At 61.1% G+C, this 19,474-nt stretch overlaps 3 protein-coding genes across 6 annotated transcripts; all 3 read left to right on the top strand.

The window, feature by feature from the left end:
- Window positions 1-971: 971 nt before the first annotated feature.
- Window positions 972-10,424, top strand: MAP2K7 (mitogen-activated protein kinase kinase 7). Of its 4 annotated transcripts, none has more exons than XM_081499220.1 (12): window positions 1,373-1,566; window positions 1,972-3,456; window positions 6,323-6,464; window positions 6,614-6,680; window positions 6,800-6,913; window positions 7,014-7,133; window positions 7,230-7,337; window positions 7,433-7,612; window positions 7,756-7,836; window positions 7,960-8,102; window positions 8,688-8,733; window positions 8,847-10,424. In XM_081499220.1, exons 3-12 carry the CDS (start codon window positions 6,418-6,420, stop codon window positions 8,979-8,981), a joined length of 1,041 nt encoding a protein of 346 aa, XP_081355346.1. In that variant the 5' UTR covers window positions 1,373-1,566; window positions 1,972-3,456; window positions 6,323-6,417; the 3' UTR covers window positions 8,982-10,424. The 4 variants fall into 4 exon arrangements, with proteins under 4 accessions (XP_081355343.1, XP_081355346.1, XP_081355344.1 ...); XM_081499218.1 differs by having other exon boundaries at window positions 3,409-3,456; XM_081499217.1 differs by lacking the exon at window positions 6,323-6,464 and having other exon boundaries at window positions 972-1,566; window positions 3,409-3,456.
- A 1,094-nt stretch (window positions 10,425-11,518) lies between these two features.
- Window positions 11,519-14,646, top strand: TGFBR3L (transforming growth factor beta receptor 3 like). Its single transcript, XM_081499222.1, has 8 exons — window positions 11,519-11,588; window positions 12,530-12,666; window positions 12,742-13,050; window positions 13,258-13,266; window positions 13,378-13,504; window positions 13,609-13,767; window positions 13,950-14,022; window positions 14,466-14,646. The coding sequence occupies exons 1-7, from the start codon at window positions 11,519-11,521 to the stop codon at window positions 14,015-14,017; spliced, it is 879 nt and encodes a 292-aa protein (XP_081355348.1). The 3' UTR covers window positions 14,018-14,022; window positions 14,466-14,646.
- A 747-nt stretch (window positions 14,647-15,393) lies between these two features.
- SNAPC2 (small nuclear RNA activating complex polypeptide 2) lies at window positions 15,394-19,213 on the top strand. Its single transcript, XM_081499221.1, has 5 exons — window positions 15,394-15,631; window positions 17,537-17,656; window positions 17,808-17,876; window positions 18,136-18,487; window positions 18,577-19,213. The coding sequence occupies exons 1-5, from the start codon at window positions 15,449-15,451 to the stop codon at window positions 18,900-18,902; spliced, it is 1,050 nt and encodes a 349-aa protein (XP_081355347.1). The 5' UTR covers window positions 15,394-15,448; the 3' UTR covers window positions 18,903-19,213.
- The last annotated feature ends 261 nt before the right edge of the window (window positions 19,214-19,474 follow it).

Here is a 19,474-nt window from a genome sequence, read left to right on the forward strand (position 1 = left end):
GAATCGAACCCTTGTCCCCTACATTGGCAGGTGGATTCTTAACCACTGGGCCACCAGGGAAGTCTGAGAATAAGCCTGATCCCTTGTGTCCACTCCTGCCGTTGTCTAAGGCTTCTATTCCACCAGACCAATTACAGGCAAGTGGCAATAGTCAGGTTCCAGAATCAAGGCTATAAGCCTCTTCCTTGGGAGCAGAGGCAGAGAGAGACCTCAGTTAACCAGGAGACATCAGGTGGTCGTCTACCTAGCCTTTCTCCCATAGAACTGTCTGTCCTCTACATTCCGTTATTGTCATGGCTCCACGGTTTTGGATCTGCTTCACCCATAAGCTGTCACCAGGGGAGTCATCAGAAACCTTCAACACCTATCAGTTTTCTCGTGCTAGAGTGGGCAGAGCCTTGGCACAGCCTGCCCAATCCTGACCTCCTGGGATCCCCACCTCCATGGTGTCTCCAACATGTGAGCCTCCTCCAGGCACCAGAAAGCAGAAGCAAGCTGCTCACCTGGGCGCCCCAGGGTTCCAGATGGGGATTTTCCCAGCACTCTTCAGTCCAGCTGAAGAAAATGTGTAGGTGGTGAAGGCGCCAGGTGGAGGAACCAAACCCCAGGTCCTAACTTCTGCATTGTCCAGGAGCTAAACAGATGAGGGATGACTTCAAATTTCCCACGGCCAATCTGACTTGGAACTGTCTAGCCTTGACCTTGGCCCCACGTCGCCGAGGGCAGGGATCACGCCGCTGGATTCCCACCGTCCGGACAGTGGCCCAAACCCTACCCCGCCCATCCTTCAAGTCCTCGTGGCCAACCCTGACCTCGCTGAAATGGAAAGGGCTTCCCACAGGTGCCTAATTATGGTGAGTAGGCAGCAATTAAGCACAACAGGGACCATAACGAAGCACTGTCCGAGATGAGAAAGGCAGTTTTGGAAGGCGTGGGTGCCAGCTAGGGCCGGCCAGGAAGAGAAAGAACGAGGCTGAGGACACAGCCTGGCGACCACCGGGGACACCGGCAGGGAATTTAAACAAAAAAAAAAAGGCCAGGGACGCGCATGCGCATCAGACTGCATGCGCGGGCTCTTGTCGCCCCTTCTGTACGCCTGCGCGCTGCTTTCTCCGCCCACTGCTCTCAACTGAATGGTGAGTGGGTTTCCAAACAGCGCCTCCTGCCGGAGAGCTCGGGGATTTGCACATGCGCATCACATATCCCACTGGGAGGATGTGTACGCTGCCACCCGCGAGCTCTAGGAGGCGCCATCCCTCCGGCTGGGACGAAGCACGCACGCGTGGAGGTTCGCTCGCGGGAAGGGCGGGCGCCCCGGGCATGCGTTGTGCAGAGCGAGACGGCGGCTCGGCGGGGTCATCCAAGCGCAGGCGCAGTGCGGTGTTTGTCTGCCGGACTGACGGGCGGCCGGGCGGTGCGCGGCGGCGGCGGCGGCGGGGAAGATGGCGGCGTCCTCCCTGGAGCAGAAGCTGTCCCGCCTGGAAGCAAAGCTAAAGCAGGAGAACCGCGAGGCCCGGCGAAGGATCGACCTCAACCTGGATATCAGCCCCCAGCGGCCCAGGCCCAGTAAGCACGGCGGCGTGGGGGAGGGGGCGGGCGGGGCGGGGCGCGCGCCGCGGGAGGCCCCGCCCCCGCCCCCAGGCCCCGCCCCCGCTTCCGGGGCGCTCTTGCTCCTCCTCCTCTCCGCTCGGCTCCCCGCTGTCGGCCGGCGGGGAGAGTGTCACGGTGACCCGGGGGGCGTGGGGCCCGTGAGCTCCCCGTCAGTCCTCACCCTGCCTCGGGGCTCCCCCTAATGGGGCCTGGGAACCTACTTACCGGCTCCAGGGCGAGGCCCTCCATCTGATGACCCGCCCCCAATCACCGGGAACCTCGGAGCCTCTGTCACCTACTCTGAGCCTTGGTGCTTCTACTCCATGCAACCGTGACCACATCCAGCTCCTCCGTATACCTATACACATCCCTTTTCACCAGCTGATTCCACTGTCGCCATCTCAGAGACTGTGTCAAGAGGTCCCCTCCCCCGCCACCTGGGTCCTTGTCAGCCGGGTTCAGCAGATGACACAAGTGCACCTGACCTGGGGACGCCTGACATCGCTGGACCATATATAACTGCCCCTGTGATTGTGTCTAGTGCTCCCTTCTCCCCGCTCTGGGATCTTGTCACTGGTTCAGCTGACTCCCTCCCACCTACCTTTTTACCCACCTAAGCCAGGTCCCTCCTTGTACTTCTCGACTAGTTTCACTGCCACCACTTTTCTGGATTCTCTAGAAATAAATATGCAGCTTCCAAGCGTGGCAACTTGTGTCACCTTGAATCAAGTGACTCCCCCTTCCACACACAGCCCAGGAACACCTGAGGCCAGTGTGAGGCTACCTGGGCATCCCAGGATGTACATGTACCTACCGCTCCTTTGTGATCCCATGATCTCAGTGCCTGTCTCTCCGGAATCCTGTCCTCTGGCGTCAAGAGCTGCCTCTCAACACCCGCACCTGGTCCGGGATCACCATGCAACATCTAGTCTGCTTATAACGTTCTACGGAACCCTTCCCCACATCCTCGAAGCTCACAGGGAGTCCCATTTTTCCTCTTCTTACCGACCTGATGAAGAGCATCTCCCCACATGCTTTCTCTTCTTTATATAACTTTTTGGTCACTTCTTGTGGTATTCAGGATCTTAGTTCCACGACCAGGGTTCCCCCTGCCTGCATTGGAAGTGCAGAATATTAACCACTGGACCACCAGGGAAGTCCCCTCCCACACGTGCTTTCTGTGTCTCTCTTGACCCAGCAAATTCCCCTTCTCGTTAGTCCCTCTGATATGACTCTTGTGGCTTATGTAGCTCCCTGTCGGGTCATCTTGAGAGGTGGGGAAGATATCTCCTCATCTGGGTACTCCCACCACTCCGTCGTCACCCCCCATTCTCCTGTACAGTCCACTCCCCACCCTCCCTTTTTTGCCCTTGGTCCGTGTGGGTTCCTAACTGGAGTGGGGAGGGGTCTCTAGGGGCCCGGGAAGAACCCTGAGGCAGCGGTGCTGTGTTAGACTCTGCCTGGGGTAGGAAGCCCGGCTAGGACTGGAGGGTCCCCACTGGGCTCTTCAGCGCTGCTCCCCCTCCAGCCTCAGCGTGGATGAAACAGGCCCGGGCAGGGCCTGGGGTGCCTGGCAGGGTGGCTGTCCTAGATGGGCAGGGAGGCACAGGGGAGCCCCCTCCTGGCACCTGTGTCTGTCAGCTCCATCCCATCCTCTCAGCCCTCCCATTTCTGTTCTCTGCAGTTTGGTGCCGCGTGCCTCCCCCCTCCTCCTTGTTATGATTTGATTTTCTTTTCTTTTGGACAAATCAGTTGTTTCTGTTGTGATTTATCGTGGTGTTGTTTTTCTTTTTTTTTTTCTTCCTTTTCCCCATCCAGTTATTGTGATCACTCTAAGCCCTGCTCCTGCCCCGTCCCAACGAGCAGGTACCAGCCTTTTTATCATCGCTGCTTGGATCTCTGCACCATTGACCTAACCGCTGCCCCGGCCGCAGAATGCCATCCCCCCCCCATTGCTCCTGTGTGTGTGTGCATCCGCCCATCCCACCCTCACTCTCTCTCCATCCACACAGTCAACGTCTGGCCCACCCGGCCACCTCCTCTGTGTCCTGTCACCTCCCGCTCCTCCGTTCCTCTCGGGTTCAGGTTTGGACTCCCCGCAGGAGGAAACAGACTCCCTAACCTGCCAGGAGTCTGTCGCCTGCTGAGGGGGTCCCGAGTGTCCGTGCGTGTGCCTGCAGGCATATGTGTGAGTGGAGGGAGGGGGGGTTGGGCTCCCTACCTGCTGATCGACTTCATCAGCTCAGCGGACCTGTGTCGCCCCCCACTCTGTGGTGAGCAGTGCTAGGCCTGGACTGAGCCCGTTTGTTCCAGGGGCTGGTGCTCCCCTGGGGGTGGGAGGCCCTGGGGGTTGGGGGGTCCTCCGGGCACAGAGAAGTGGAGGAGGCCCCGTGCCTTGGAGGAAACGCCCAGTGGAGCAGGGTCGTAGGTTCTGCAGGGTTGAGGGTGAGGGGGGTGGCGGTTGGGAAGCCTGGGAAGAAGGTGGCATTTGAGCAAAGTCTCCTGGGAGATGGGGGAGCACAGGAGTGGAAGTAGAGGAAACAGCCCCCCAGGGCCCAAGAGGGAGCCAGACGTACCTGTGGGAAAGGTGGGGGGTGGGGGGCGGGATGGCCTCATTGATCCTTGTGTGTGGAATGGGACTAGGTTGGGAAGTGTGTGTGTGTACGTGTGTGTGTGTTTGTGGATAATAATGTGAGGGAGAGTCAGCTCTGTTTGGGGTCCTGTGGGGTGTGTGTGTGTGTGTAAGAATGTGAGGGAGAGTTGGTTCTGTTGGGGGTCCCGTGGCGTGTAGTCTGCACGTGCTTGTGGGTTTGTGCCATGCCCTGTGTGTGTGCGTGTGTGTGCTCACTGACAGCCTGGCAGGCTGCATGCACCACCCCACCCCACCACCCTGTGCCCTCCCTTGTCCTTGCTCATTCATCCTCCTCTTTTCTCTCTCCCCTTCAGTCTCTTGCTCTCATTCGGCCTTCCTGACCTGCCGTGGGCCTGGCACCACCTGTGTGATCTCTGTTCTCAGGGCCTTTGTATACCTCCCCCTGGCCTACTCCCCTCAGCCATCCTGTACCAGCTCCTCTTAAACACCTACTGTGCTTCAGTTTGTGGGAGCGGCTGGAAGCCTCTCTCCCCCCACAAGCTGCCTTGGCCCCAGGCTCTGGGGGAGCCCAGTGGATTGTGTGAGGGGTGGGGTGGGGGGCCAACAGGGCACAGAGAGGCCTAGGGAGGGGAGGGGTGTGGTCCTCACCCAGGGAGCCGATGACAGTGTGGGGCAGCCTGCCAGGGATCCAGGGTCCCAGAGCTTGAGGGTCTTTGGGAGCCCTGGAGAGTGTCCAAACAGAGAGGGAGGGTTTAGGACCAGACTTCTGGCCGTGGTAGAGCAGGGAGGGTGCCGGAGGAGAGGCCTTTGGGCCAGTGGAGGGGACTGGGCTCAGCCATGTCCTCGGGCTCCCAGAGCTCTTCCATCACTCTCGCCAGGCCCTCCTGGGACTGGCAGGCCGGGCTCATAGGTCTGCTCCTCGCTCTGGCTGCAACCAAGGTCGTAGGCCAGCAGGGCACAGAAAGTGTGCCTGGGTGCCAAGAGCCACAGTATATCTGTCTCTACCCATTGGTCACTGGGCCCATGTCACCAGGTACCTGGAGAACTTCCAGGGGAGAAGCTCCCCTCCCAGCCCACTCTCCAAGGGGAGGTGAGCCTGGCGGGTGCTTGTAGCCTTCGGCCTCCCCAGCCAGGGGCTCCCTTCTGGAGGCCGAGTGCCAGGGTCTTTGAGGTTCATGGGTTCCCTGGAGGGTCATCCATCGTTTCCAGGGCCACTTTGGCCTCTGCTCCCACTCTGTGGCCTGCCTGGCCGGGAGGCTCCTTATCCATCAGGGGCCTGCTCTCCTGTCCCCAGCTCCTCTCGGGCCTGTCTCTGCAGTGCCTCTTCTGGGCAGCTGGGCCCCAAGTCTCAGCTCCCATCTGTCTGTCTCCCACCCTCCTGTCCCCTAACGCCGCCTGCCCATCCTGGGGTGCCCGCTGCCTGCCCGCTGCCTGCCCGCCTGCCTGTAGCATGCCCAAGCTGTCCGCATGCAGGCTTCTGGAAAGAACCAACCTCCCCACCTGGCCTGGCCCCGGTCCCTAGGGCCCTGCCGGCCCCTGGAGGGGCTGGGTCACCTGGCTCCCTTTACCTGAAGGACACAGGTCCAGCCTGGGCTCCTGCCCTGGCCGTACTGGCCCCAGCTCTGCAGGCCAGGCCGGAGGCTCACAGAGTCTGCTGGCCAGAGGGCAGCCCTCCCTGACCCTGAAACAGAACAGGCGAGGCAGCCGGAAGCCTGGGTCCCTCACCCACTCTCTCCCCAGTTCGGCATTGCCACATTGTGGGGGTGGTGGCCCTGGGCCTCTTCCTGAGCAGAGTGGGGAGGAAGGGGCCCCAGGGTAGGGGCGGCCTACCTGCCCGAGGTCCACTAGCAGCCTCAGGGCCTCCTTTCTCTATCAGGGAATACTTGGGGGTGAACCCTCAGCGTCTGGGGACCACCCATCCCCCACCAGCCCACTGCAAGCCTTTCCCAGTCAGGGGGGCTGGGAGAAAACACCCCGAGAGTGGTCTAGGAGCGGGGCGCTCCCTGTCCACCAGGGCTGGGGGCTGTACCGGCCCACCTGAGGGATACTGGGGAGGGAAGGATGGGGGCGCCAGGCCCTGCAGTTGGGGCCAGCTGGGAGCTAACCCCCTCCGTACCCCTGGTTCTCACCACCCCCTAGCCCTGCAGCTCCCACTGGCCAACGATGGGGGCAGCCGCTCACCGTCCTCCGAGAGCTCCCCGCAGCACCCCACGCCCCCCGCCCGGCCCCGCCACATGCTGGGGCTGCCTTCAACCTTGTTCACACCCCGCAGCATGGAGAGGTGAGCTGCCTGGGGTAGGTCAGGGGGTGCAGGGCCAGCCTCAGGGTGGCGCTGGTGAGCTCTGTGGAACCCCCTGCGTGTTGGGGGCTGGGGTCACCTCAGGTCGGTGAGGACTGCCCTCCACCGGCACCCACTCCCTCTCCCTTCAGCATCGAGATTGACCAGAAGCTGCAGGAGATCATGAAGCAGACGGGCTACCTGACCATTGGGGGCCAGGTAACCTAACACACTTCTGTCGTGGCCCCAGGGAGGGTGGGTGGGACACAGCTGGTAGATGTGGGCCAGGGGTTAGGGCAGAGGCCCGCTGGATCCCTAGCCCTGGCTCTCCTCGCCAGCGCTACCAGGCGGAGATCAATGACCTGGAGAATCTGGGGGAGATGGGCAGCGGCACCTGCGGCCAGGTGTGGAAGATGCGCTTCCGGAAGACGGGGCATGTCATAGCTGTCAAGGTGAGCCCGCCTGCCCAGCCCATGGAAGCGCACCCCCCACATGTCCCATGGGGGCCCCGCGCCCCAGGCTCAGTGCTAAGCCCTCGGCTGTCCCATGCAGCAAATGCGGCGCTCGGGGAATAAGGAGGAGAACAAGAGGATCCTCATGGATTTGGACGTGGTGCTCAAGAGCCACGACTGCCCCTACATTGTGCAGTGCTTCGGGACTTTCATCACCAACGTAAAACAAGGGCTCCCCCCAACCCCCCCACTCCTCCCCCGAGCCCTGAGCCTGTCTAGGGTGGGCAGAGGGGTACAGCCACTGCTGTCCCTGCAGACGGACGTCTTCATCGCCATGGAGCTCATGGGCACGTGCGCGGAGAAGCTCAAGAAGCGGATGCAGGGCCCCATTCCCGAGCGGATCCTGGGCAAGATGACGGTGGCGGTGAGTGGCCTGGAGGGCGCAGGTGGGCAGGCAGGTGCCCCCCCAGCCTCGGCCCCCGTGTCACCAACCAGTGCTCACCCCTGTCTATGCTGCAGATTGTGAAGGCGCTCTACTACCTGAAGGAGAAGCACGGCGTGATCCACCGTGACGTCAAGCCCTCCAACATCCTGCTGGATGAGCGGGGCCAAATCAAGCTCTGTGACTTCGGCATCAGCGGCCGCTTGGTCGACTCCAAAGCCAAAACACGGAGTGCAGGCTGTGCCGCCTACATGGCAGTAAGTGGGGGGCCTGGGGGCGCCAGTGGGAGGGGTGCCGCATACATGGAATTAAGTGGTGGGCCCGGGGGTGCCAGCAGGAGGGGTGGCGCACCCATCCTGGCCCCAGGGGTCCATCACCCTCTCCCACCTCCCACCGGCAGCCCGAGCGCATCGACCCCCCCGATCCCACCAAGCCTGACTACGACATCCGGGCCGATGTGTGGAGCCTGGGCATCTCCTTGGTGAGTTGAGGCCCCGGCTTTTGGAGGCTGGGTTTTCTCAGGGTGCGGAGGCAGGCAGTGGAAGCAGAAAGGGCAGGGCCCCCTCCTCCTTGGCCAGCCCAGCCCTGCCCATTTCTCTCCTAGGTGGAGCTGGCGACAGGACAGTTCCCCTACAAGAACTGCAAGACGGACTTCGAGGTTCTCACCAAAGTCCTCCAAGAGGAGCCCCCACTCCTGCCCGGACACATGGGCTTCTCAGGGGACTTCCAGTCCTTCGTCAAAGACTGGTGAGCACCCCCAGCCCTGCCCTCCAGTCTGGAAGGCAGGGCGAGGTCAGACATGACCCTGAGCTTAGGCCACTGGGGTGGGGCAAAGGGCCTCCTGGGACAGGGGTGGGTGGCTGCAGACTGGAGCCAGAGCCCAAGCCCTAGGGGCTAGGAGTTGGGTCCGGACTCAGCCACAGGGGATCCCTAGCCCTGGGGTATTTGGCAGGGTGGTCCTTGGGCTTCACCAGGGGACTGTGAATGAGCACAGGTGTCCCAGGGCTGAGAGCTCAGAGGGTCCCACACCAATGTGCAGGGTGTCCACACAGCTTTCCTGGGGGTTGGGGGGTGGGGGGTGGGGGGTGGGGTGGGAAGCCCACCCATCTACCCACTCCCCTCCACCTACCTACCTCTCATGGGCGTCTCACAGTGTGCGTCAGGCTCCTGTCACAGATAAGGGGCCTGAGTGCCAACCCCGGTCCCTCTGTCAGCACAAGGCTGGGGGGCGAGGACGTGGGCTCCGGCCTGCAGATCAAGCAGCCCTGACTCAGTGGGGCAGGCAGCCAGGCCCCTCCTCCTGGCTCTCATTTCTCTCCTTTCTCTCTCCAGCCTTACTAAAGATCACAGGAAGAGACCAAAGTATAATAAGCTACTTGTGAGTACCCAGGACCCCTCCCAGCCCCCATCCGAAAACCCCTGCCCCACTGGAGGCCAGGCGGCCAGGGAAGAGACGCCCTGGTCCTGAGCCCCACCCCCTTGGGCCCCCAGGAACACAGCTTCATCAAGCGCTACGAGACGCTGGAAGTGGACGTGGCGTCCTGGTTCAAGGATGTCATGGCGAAGACCGAGTCACCGAGGACAAGCGGGGTCCTGAGCCAGCACCACCTACCCTTCTTCAGGTAGCCGCACGGTGGCGGCCGGCCCGCTGGGGGACGCGGCCTCAGGCCCCCCTTCCCTGCACAGTCCCCCAGCTGCCCACCAGGGGAGCCCTGGGAGCCGGACGGCCGACGAGGGCTGAGGACAGATAGTAGGGGGCGCCAACCCACCCCCGACTCCCTGCCCACCAGCCGTGGACAGATGGGCCTGCCAGGCCCCAGCCCTTTCCCGTCCTGGGATCAGCCGGCCGTACACGTCCCCCCCCGACAGACACTGTGAACGGAAGACAGCAGGCCACGAGCAGTCTCGCTATTTATTCAGTTGTAACCTCTGGGCTGGGGCGGCCCCCAGGGGTCGGGAGAGAGCCGCCATTCCCTGCACCCCCCCACACCGCGCTGTCCCCACCGCCCCCTCCATGCACACACGCGCCCTGGCTCCATCTCCCTCTCTGTCACTTCCCTCTCTACCTCTCTGGCTTTCCCCGTCTCCCTCCCTGCCTCTGCCTCTCTCCTGGCCCAGGCCCTGCCACCCCCGGCAGGACCCCTGGGTCCACTTAGGTCTCTGGCCAGTGATGAGCCAGTTGGCGGGCGCCCTTCCCCCAGCAGGCGGGCTGGACATTGTGACTGCAGCCGGACCCGGGCTGGTGTCTCTCTCTCTCTCTCTCTCTCTCTTTGATCTCAGGGGGTCCTTTTTGGAGTTTATTGTATTTTATTGTACTTGGTGGGGTGTTTGGGGGTGGGGGGGAAGAAGAGCTTGTTCTCATGGGCTTTGTTGGTACCTTCAGAAACTTTTACCAAAGTCGTGTTTAGCTGCTTGTGGCGGCAGCCCCCCGAACCGCCTGTGGGTACTGGGGGGCTGGGCTGGGGGCTGAGCCGTGGGGGCTCGGGCCACTACCCGGGAGAGACTAGTCCCAAAGGTGGGCTCTGAGGGTGGGGGATTGCTCCTCCCTCAGGGCTGGAGACTGGCCAAGCTTGCAGGGGTGAGTGGAGGACCTCAGGGGGTATGGAGGAAGCCCAAGGGGCCGTGGCCACACAGGGTGGCCTTCAGGGACAGTAGGCGCGGGGCGTGGTGGAGGGCAGCCGGCGCTGGTGTGGCAGGGAGGTGGCGGAGGGAATGGGTGACAGGAGGGGGCCCATGGGGCCCCGGGAGGCAGGGATGAGGGTGCACAGATTGGACGCGGGGGTTTGAGGATGTGTTGACAGGGACAGAGGTGGGAGCAGGCCGAGGGCTGGGCGTGTGTAGGCAGTCACGCCCTTGTAGTGGCCCACGAGTGCCCCTCGACTCACCCAGAGCTGGCCGGTCCCCAGCCCACCCTGAGGCCCCAGCGTCCACGGGGCCCTGGGCAACAAGCAGCCAGAGCAGGAGGGACTGTGTTTCCTTGCTGTTGGCGATGCATGCGAATCAAGTGGACAGTAGAACAAAATAATGTAACAGGAAAAAAAAAAAAGGAAAAAGAAAACCCCAGAAAAACCAGAAAAATCAACCAACACCAAAGGTGAGGAACCTCGCTGGATGTAGCTGAAGCAATCTAGACTAGGCATCACTCTACCTTCCATTTATCTCACTGAATCTAGTTACTACTAGGATAGTCACAAAACGCCGCATGTTTAAAAAGTACTCGAAGTCATCTTTGTCCCCCGCCCCAGGGGGTGGCCACCTTTTCTTGCTCCAGTCCCCTTTGTGAGGGGAGGGGGGCAGGGTGTGGGGCCAGTAGGCATGGCCTCTGCCCTCCCTTGCCAGGGGCCTTTCTGGGTAGCCAGGAAGGTTGCGTGGCCAGCCCCAAGGCCCACACAGGCCTGAGGCCAGCTGCCTGGGTTTAATTTTTATTTAACTTTATTTTCTGTTTTGTGTGTGAGTGTCCACCCATGTCCCCCCCTTCAGTGTTAAATGGGAGCCTCTCCTTCCCTCCTCCCTCTCCCATGTCTCCCTCCCCCCGCCCCCCAGTCAGCCACCAGCCACCCTGTCTCAACCAGGCAGAGGGCAGAGTGGGCAGCCAGGGGCCTGGGGCGGCCTGGCCTAGCCCATCAGCCCACCACCCCTTCTCAGGCCGCCAGTATTGCCCCATCCCTTTTTAAAACAAAACGCCCTCGTTTGTAAATCCTTAAGACGCTTGAGAATAAAATCCCTCCCTTTTCTTCCATTGAGTCTGTGGTGTGTGTCCTGAGCCTGGCAGCAAGGTGGGAAAAGGGGAAGGGGTCCTGAGGCCTGACCTTGGAAGTAGGCGGCTGAGGGCCATCCTAGTGGATGAGGCCTATGCAGTGAGGGGAGGCAGGGCTGGGGGCCGGAGGGGTAGTTTGTAGTGACTTGCCACATATTTAATGGCCAGTGTGTGGGACCTCCCCCTAACCTGATAGCCACAGGTCCGGTGGGAGAGCCCTTAATCCCTGGCAGGCCTTGGGCGCCAGCTCCAATGTCAACCCAACAGTCTGCGGCCCCTGCTCCTTGCCTCCTGAAGTGGCCACCCAGCCAAGGACAGGGCCGCCTGCCCACCTCCTGAGTGTGGGTGCTGCCTGGCTGGCGCCTCTGCCACCAGCCCTGTACGCTCTCGCCTCAGCCAGGCCAGCATGCTGGGCACCACGCTCCTACTGCTGGCCCTGCTCCCAGGGACCACTGCCTTGCCCAGGGAGCCAGCTGGTATGTACAGGCAAGGGGACATGGCCCAGCACAACCCGGTTTCTGTGCTGCCCTATCTCAATGCAACCTCTCATCTACCCTGCCTGGGGGAGTGGGTGGAAGGTGGGGTCTCCCTCAACCCCCATCTTCCAGGTTGTCTCAGATCCCCAACTTCTTCAAAGTCCCCAGCAGCCCTGGTAAGGCCAAGGGCTGTGGGAGGGGAGTGGTCTGCACAAATTATCTTAGGAATACTGCACGGGTGATCCTGGACGTTTAGATAACATCCTTTGAGAAGAGCATAGTCAAGTGCCTCCTGAAGGCAGATGGGGGGAAGCAGGGTGATCACACATCCCAGTGGGGGCTCCCTGGTGCCTATTCCCTTTGCTGCTGCTGCCCTCAGTCCAGAAGTGAGGAACCAGACATGGGGAAAAGCCCCAGACCCTGGTGGCCAGGCTGGGCTTCCATGGTGCCGAAAGGGCTGGAGGAAGACCATCTTGCTGTTCTCCCCAACTCTTAGGAAAGGGTGCGGTCAGCACCGTCCCCCCTAGACGGCCCTGCTGTGACCCCAAAGCAGTCCCTGCCCCTGGGTGGGTGGGGGGAGGGGAGGACCTTTGAGCTCACCCAGACTGACCACCGTCAGGCGCCCCTCAGCCCCTCCCCCGCCAGGGATCCTTTGCCCACTGCAGGTGGAGAAGATGGGGTCTGGGAAAAGGGGCGCCTCCCCAGGAAGGTGTAGCTTTGCGTCCAGGCTCAGGGGCTGGGCTGGGATGTCCTGGGGGTCTCCGGCGGGTACACCACAGCAGCTTTATGGCTGAGGGCATGAGGCACAGAGACGAGCGCGGGTGAATCCTCCACCACACTGCATCCATCTTCCAAAGAAGGCAGGGAGGCGCGGAGGTTGGCCGGGGGAACCAAGAGACAGCGCGTCCTCCCTCTCCTGTGCCACTCCTTCTCCCCGCCAGAGCCCGCGTCCCCTGTGGCGCCCGGGCCCTGGCTACGCCGACCCCTTTTCCGTCTGGAGCTGTCGGACGCGGAGGACGCCTTCCTGCGCCGTGCGGGGCCGCTCGAGGTCCCTGCGGACAGCCGCGTGTTCGTGCAGGTAGACTCGGGACGCACGGAGGCCGGGTGAGGGCCGGTGGGGGCTGCCGATCCTGACGGCGACCCCGCCCCCCAGGCGGCCCTGGCCGGTCCCTCCCCGCGCTGGGGCCTGGCCCTGCACCGCTGCTCCGTAACACCGTCCTCCCGCCCAGCCCTGGGCCCCGCCCTGGCGCTGCTGCGCGGGGGCTGCTCCGCCGACTCCTCGGTCACCTTCCCGCCACCGCGGCCGCTCCTCGGTGCCGCCCATCCCGCGCGTTTCAGCTTCCGCCTGCGCCCGGTCTTCAACGCCTCAGTGCAGTTCCTGCACTGCCAACTGAGTCGCTGCCGCCGCCTCCGCAGAGCCCGCTGGACGCCTGCGCCTTTGATGCTGCCTCCACTGTTGCCGGTGCGCGGGCGCAGGACAGGGAACCTGGGTGTCCGGGCCCATGACGGATTGGGCGCAAGCGCCTCTGACATCCGAGGGAGAAACTCCTTAGGGTTTGGGCATCTGGGCGCTTTTGGACCTGGGGAAGGGACCTGGGACCTCTCGAAACTGGGAGTAGGTACTGGGTCTTACGCTGGAGTTGGGGGCAGAGACGTCCGAAGGGGCCAGATTTCCAGGGTTCTAGTGATGCGATCCCTGGTTGCAACATAGATCTTAGATCTGCCTGCGGCCCAGTCCGTGGAGTCCGGCCCCTGACATTCCCGTCTCTTGTACCCCCTCTCCTTGCAGTGTCTGCCTCAGGATGAGGCGTGCGCGGGCGCCGGCAGTGGCAGCGATGAGAGCCTGGGTGCTGACAGCCCCCACCTGCACACACTGACGCAGCCCATCGTGGTGACTGTGCCGCGGCTGCCCCCCAGTGAGCGCGCAGCAGTCCTCCGCAGGGGGGTTTCTGGGGTCCAGAAGAGGGGTGGGGAGGACATCTGAGGCCTGATCCCAGTTTTAGCGTTGTACTTTTCACAGGGATACCCAAGGGCTTCCCCGGCAAAGCTGTGCGCCCCAAGTCTCCCGTGCCGGCCCCGGAGGCCCTGGAGCCCGCACCGGTGGTAGCGCTAGTGTTGGCCGCTTTCGTGCTGGGCGCCGCTCTGGCCGCCGGGCTCAGCCTCGTGTGCTCGCACTCAGGTACCAATCTCCGTCCTCCGGGATCTCCTCCTGCCTCCCAGTCTATTCCAGCCCGTCGGCCTGCTCCGCCCTGAACATCCCTAGACCAGCCTCCGCTACACCCGCAGCAGCCTCCAGGGGTCGCCCTAGCTCCGGCCCTGCGCACCGCAACCCCTACTCCTCAGCTTCCCTCTCTTCTCCAGCACCCCTACTCTCCGGTCAGCCGCCGAGAGCCTCGCCCAGCGGCCCCCCGCCCAGGAGGCCCCAGTGAGGCAGGTAAGTGTCGGGGCGCAGGAAGGCGGGGGAGTGTAACGTGGGGCCGGTTAGGACAGATGGAGGAGGGAGGTGATGATGATAATCTTCATAGCCCGTTCTTTCTGCCAGGCGGAGTTCCAAATGATTAACGCATATTAATCCTTGTAACAACTTTCTACTATAATCCCCATAATAGAAGGAAAATGAGGCACTCTCTGAAATGGACTTGCCAAATGTCACAAAAATTTAGTGGAACTGGGATTCGAACTCAGGTAGTGGGTGACCCATAGCCGACTGCGGGTTGTGTCGTGAGAAAGGATCTCAACACCTCACACAGGCACTAGGCAAAGAGAATTCGGGTTTCAGACTTAGCATCCACTCTCACCCGGCCACGCAGACTGATGGGGCGGCAGGCGATGGGTTGAGAAGGGGGTGACCAGCCTTAGCGTCCTCTCCCCGTTCAGCCTGAGTCGCCTGTTTCCAGAAATGGCGCGCCCCCAGCAGGGTCCGGAGACAAACCAGCCACGGCCTCGTATCAGGCCCGCCAGGACCTGGGACTCGATGGGGCTACGATCGCTGCGCCCCGCCCTCCTTGCTTCTCCTCCCACCCTCCCACCTGGTCCCCAAATAAATCTCTGGCCTGAACTGCGGCTTTCTGAAGTCCGCGCGTGCGCGCGCCGCGGGGCTGGGGATTCCCGGCAGGAAGAGGTCCAGACTGGAGGGGTGGGGCTTTGAGGCGGGGCTCACACGCCCTTATACACGTGTGCAGATACCGCCCACGGACATTTTGTCCCTAACAAAAGGGAACACCCAATCCTACCAGCTTCAATAGCCTCGTCTCCTCCTCCAAACCTGCACCAGCTCACCGGCCTTCTCAAAGCCTCTCCGCTCTCCACTGCCACCGCCCTGACCCTCTCCTTGCTAAGACCTCGAGCCCAAGTCTCTTCTCCAAGCTCCTCTCCGTCTAGCCTTAAAGTCCTTAAATCCCTCCTGCCTGACCTCACCCTCCTCAGAGCATAGACAATGGCGGAATTTTAGCTCCATTTTACGGCTGAGGAAACAGGCTCGGCAAGGCCACATCACTTGGCCAAATCACCAATCTGGGCTATCCGACCCCACAGCTGAGGTTCTTGGCTACAAAGCACATAACAGGAGTTTCACAAGACTTATCCCTGGAGTGGAGGGAAGGGATGAGATCTAAGTCTCGGCTCCAGTTGACGAATGAGACAGAATGCGGGCGGTGGGGTCTCGTTCGCCTTAGCCTCAGTTAGATACCAGTCCCCATCGCTTCCGGAGTAGGCAGTTCCCTACCGCCTGCAAACGCAAAACCACTCCCTCATCCAATTCTGCTTCCGCGAGGGGTCTTTTGGACCCAGAGGCCGCCGTAACCCCGCCCACCAAGGAAACACTCCGGAACGACGCAGACTCCCTCACCCGCCTCACCGGCATGAAGCCACCGCAGCGGCGGCGAGCGATCCCGAGGCGCTATCTGGTTGAGGTGACTGGCCCCGCGGCCTGGAGAGCCAGCGAGAAGCGGCAGCTGTTACGACTACTGCAGGCGCGACAGGGCCAACCAGAGCTGGACGCCGCCGAGCTGGCCCGAGAGTTGCCAGGCCGGAGCAAGACGGAGGTGAGAAGAGTCCCGAGGTGGGAGCAAGGCTGGAGGCGGGGTTAGGATGTGTCCGGGGCTGGCAGAGGGGCGGACCCTGAGGGTGGGCTGAACGAACATGAGGCTTGGGGGCGGGGCCTTGGAGTGGGCCGGCCGAAGGTGAGGCGGGGACGAGGGCGAGGTTGAGGAACCGGAAGAACGCCGGAGGAGGCGGGACTACTGCAAGGCTGGGCCTTGTGTGGCCGCGAGAAGCTGGGGGCGGGGTGAGGGCGGGACAGAGTGAGTCGAGGGGCGGGGCGAGGAGGAGGCCGTGTGGCAGAAGTCTGAGGGGCGGAGCCAGCTCTGAGTTTGAACAGAGGCCCCAGAATGGGTCTTCTCTGCTGGCTCAGATGGTTAAGAAATCTGCCTGCAATGCAGGCGGCACCGATTCGATCCCTGGGTCGGGAAGATCCCCTGGAGAAGGGAATGGCTACCCACTCTAGTATTCTTGCCCGGAGAACTCCATGGACAGAGGAGCCTGAAGGGCTCTTCAGTTCAGTTCAGTCGCTCAGTCGTGTCCGACTCTCTGCGACCCCGTGAATTGCAGCACGCCAGGCCTCCCTTGTCCATCACCAACTCCCGGAGTTTACCCAAACCCATGTCCATCGAGTCAGTGATGCCATCCAACCATCTCATCCTCTGTCGTCCCCTTCTTCTCCTGCCCCCAGTCCTACCCAGCATTAGGGTCTTTTGCAATGAGTCACCTCTTCGCATGAGGTGGCCAAAGTATTGGAGTTTCAGCTTCAACATCAGTCCTTCCAGTGAACACCCAGGATTGATCTCCTTTAGGATGGATTGATTGGATCTCCTTTCAGTCCAAGGGACTCTCAAGAGTCTTCTCCAACACCACAGTTCAAAAGCATCAATTCTGCGGCGCTCAGCTTTCTTCACCATCCAACTCTCACATCCATACATAACTACTGGAAAAACCATAGCCTTGACTAGACGGACTTTTGTTGGCAAAGTAATGTCTCTGCTTTTAAATATGCTATCTAGGTTGGCCATAACCTTCCTTCCAAGGAGTAAGCGTCTTTTAATTTCATGGCTGCAATCACCATCAGCAGTGATTTTGGAGCCCCCAAAAATAAAATCAGCCACTGTTTCCACTGTTTCCCCATCTATTTCCCATGAAGTGATGGGACCAGATGCCATGATCTTAGTTTTCTGAACGTTGAGCTTTAAGCCAACTTTTTTACTCTCCTCTTTCACTTTCATCAAGAGGCTCTTTAGTTCTTCTTCACTTTCTGCCATAAGGGTGGTGTCATCTGCATATCTGAGGTTATTGATATTTCTCCCAGCAATCTTGATCCCATTGTGTTTCTTTCAGCCCAGTGTTTCTCATGATGTACTCTGCATATAAGTTAAATAAGCAGGGTGACAATATACAGCCTTGAGGTACTCCTTTTCCTATTTGGAACCAGTCTGTTGTTCCATGTCCAGTTCTAACTGTTGCTTCCTGACCTGCATACAGGTTTCTCAAGAGACAGATCTCTTAGGGGTCGCTAAGAGTTGGCAACAACTGAGCGAGGAACACTTTCCTTCACTTCCCAGAATGGGTGTAGGTCGCAGCGGGACTGGACGGGAATGTGGTTGAAGTGGGAGTCAGGAAGTGAGAGGGAAATAGAAGCGAGTAGGTGACTAGGATAGTACTTAACCACGGGTGTGGGCTGTGGCTGCAGGGAGGAGCCAGAACCTGCCAGGGCCTTATATCTTTGTCAGGTAGCTGGTCATGCCTAGGGTCTTGGCCCGAGAACCCCGGGCAGAGTCCCTGTGACCCTCAACCCCTGGCCAGTGGGAGGATAGGGAGCAGTGGCTAGCCCTGGAACAGGCAGGACTGCCTAGCCCTGGGCTTCTAGAAGGTCCATTTGGCCTCTTCTTACTTCCCAGATCCAGGACTTTCTCCGGCAGCTCAAGGGCCGAGTGGCCCGGGAGGCCATTCAGAGGATACATCCAGGTGGCCCAAAGGGTCCAAGGCGCTGGGAAACACAGACCCCGGCCCCCATCGAGGTGAGATGGGGCAAGGTTCCCCAGGGCTGGCCCCTGGGGAATGAGGTGGGAGTTCCAGGGGATAATCTGGACAGGGGAGCTCCAGGGAGGGGTAGGGTATGAGACACTCCTGAGGATTGATCCCTAAGTACCATCTGCTTGTTCCACCCAGGTGTGGATGGATCTGGCTGAGAAGATAACAGGCCCACTGGAGGAGGCGCTTACTGTGGCTTTCTCACAGGTACAGCCATCCCCCCCAGGCAGGATGGGGGTGTCCCGGAGGACAGGGTCATATATATGAGTCTAAGCTGGACCTGGATCCCTTCCCTTTGCCAGCTCTGTGATTCTGGCCCATCACTGGTCACCCTAGCCTCCGTGTCCACCCTCTCAGCCTTCCTCAGGGTGGGAGGGAGGATTTGAAGGTTGTCTCCTGCAGGGCAGGGGAGTAACCCACGGGGACACTTCTGCCTTTCCTTCTCTGATCTTTCTCTGCTTGCCAGGTGCTCACTATCGCTGCCACGGAGCCCATCAGCCTCCTGCACTCAGTGCCCTCCAAGCCCACGCAGGCTTGTGGAAAGCTACTGCTCCTCAGTGCCTCTGGAGGACAGGAGGACCTGGGTCCTGAGGCTTCCAGTCGCGCCCCTGAGGCTTCCAGCCGCGCCCCCGAGGTCCCTGGAGGGCAAGAAGTTCCTGGCTCTGCCCCCAAGACACAAGGCCCTGCTCCTGAGGCATCCTCCGAGTCCCTGATTGGCCAGTCTGCTGAGGGAGACTTTTCTGTGGACTTCGAGAAGATCTACACGTACCTGTCATCCGTCTCCCGCGGTGGCCAGAGCCCTGAGCTTTCCGCAGCTGGTGAGGAGGGAGGGGCCAGCACTCTGGTGGTGGGTTCTTTGGTGGCCAGCCCCGCCTTCCCGACTCATCCCCTTTCCATCCCTCACCAGAGTCCGCTGTGGTCCTTGACCTGCTCATGGCGCTTCCTGAGGAGTTGTCCCGTCTGCCCTGCGCCACCCTGGTTGAACACATGTCGAGTATGTACCGACATCTGATGGCTCCCCAGCGCGACCTTGCCAATGGAGGCCTGGCATCCAGAACTGAGGATAGCGCTGGAGCAGGTTCCAGGGGTCAGGAGGAGACTGCCCAGGCCACCCCTCAGGCCCCCGAGAATGCTGGCTCCAGCCAGCCCATATCCTCTTGGCAAGCGGCTGGGGTGTGCCCCCTGAACCCGTTCCTGGTACCCTTGGAGCTTCTGGGCCAGGTGGCAAGGTGAGGGGCCTGGCAGGCAGGGGACACTCCAGACCTCAGTGAGCCCCCAGACCCTCAATCCTGCTTGGTCTGGCCCTGGGTTGTCATGAGGATCTTGCCACGGTGGAAGGTCCCTGAGGCAATGTGCAGTGGCCTTAACATGCTTGATACAGTGGGGGTCTCAGAGACGGAAGCCCAATTATACAAGGAGGGGTTCAGCCATAGAACTGGCTGGGCTAACACCACTGGCAAATATTTCCCCCACTGGTTCCTCATCCCTTCCGAAGCCTGGTATCCTGTGTCCTGTAATGGTGAATAAAGTTCTTGTCAACCCCCTTGACTGACTCTTTCTCCTGTGAGTTAGAGGTGGGAGAGGGCTCAAAATGCTGGAGGGGAAATCTGAGTTAGAGAACCATAGCTTAGAGTTCCTGGAGTCTGAGGGGGGTATGCCAGGCAGGAGGGTGCGGTGGGCAGTGAAGCGACCCTTGGTGATTGTTTGGAGGGTCTTGGCCTGAGCCTGACTGAGGCGGGGGAGTCAGGTCCCGGCCAGGGGAGAGTGAGGGGTGGGCTGCCCGTGTGTCAGGAAGTTGGAGGGAG

This window comes from Giraffa tippelskirchi, chromosome 6 (genome assembly GCF_054371585.1).
Source record: "Giraffa tippelskirchi isolate mGirTip1 chromosome 6, T2T-mGirTip1v1.2.pri, whole genome shotgun sequence".
NCBI lineage: Eukaryota > Metazoa > Chordata > Mammalia > Artiodactyla > Giraffidae > Giraffa > Giraffa tippelskirchi.

What these genes read in the sequence shown, in the direction of transcription:
- MAP2K7 (XM_081499217.1), top strand. Translation starts at nt 1,049, where the DNA reads ATGCGCATCAGACTGCATGCGCGGGCTCTTGTCGCCCCTTCTGTACGC. An exon ending in TCGGGACTTTCATCACCAAC is followed by an intron (nt 7,134 to 7,229) that starts GTAAAACAAGGG and finishes CTGTCCCTGCAG; the next exon opens with ACGGACGTCTTCATCGCCAT. An exon ending in GGAGCCTGGGCATCTCCTTG is followed by an intron (nt 7,837 to 7,959) that starts GTGAGTTGAGGC and finishes TTTCTCTCCTAG; the next exon opens with GTGGAGCTGGCGACAGGACA.
- TGFBR3L (XM_081499222.1), top strand. Translation starts at nt 11,519, where the DNA reads ATGCTGGGCACCACGCTCCTACTGCTGGCCCTGCTCCCAGGGACCACT. An exon ending in CTTGCCCAGGGAGCCAGCTG is followed by an intron (nt 11,589 to 12,529) that starts GTATGTACAGGC and finishes TCTCCCCGCCAG; the next exon opens with AGCCCGCGTCCCCTGTGGCG. An exon ending in CCTCGTGTGCTCGCACTCAG is followed by an intron (nt 13,768 to 13,949) that starts GTACCAATCTCC and finishes TCTCTTCTCCAG; the next exon opens with CACCCCTACTCTCCGGTCAG.
- SNAPC2 (XM_081499221.1), top strand. Translation starts at nt 15,449, where the DNA reads ATGAAGCCACCGCAGCGGCGGCGAGCGATCCCGAGGCGCTATCTGGTT. An exon ending in TTACTGTGGCTTTCTCACAG is followed by an intron (nt 17,877 to 18,135) that starts GTACAGCCATCC and finishes TCTGCTTGCCAG; the next exon opens with GTGCTCACTATCGCTGCCAC. An exon ending in CCCTGAGCTTTCCGCAGCTG is followed by an intron (nt 18,488 to 18,576) that starts GTGAGGAGGGAG and finishes ATCCCTCACCAG; the next exon opens with AGTCCGCTGTGGTCCTTGAC.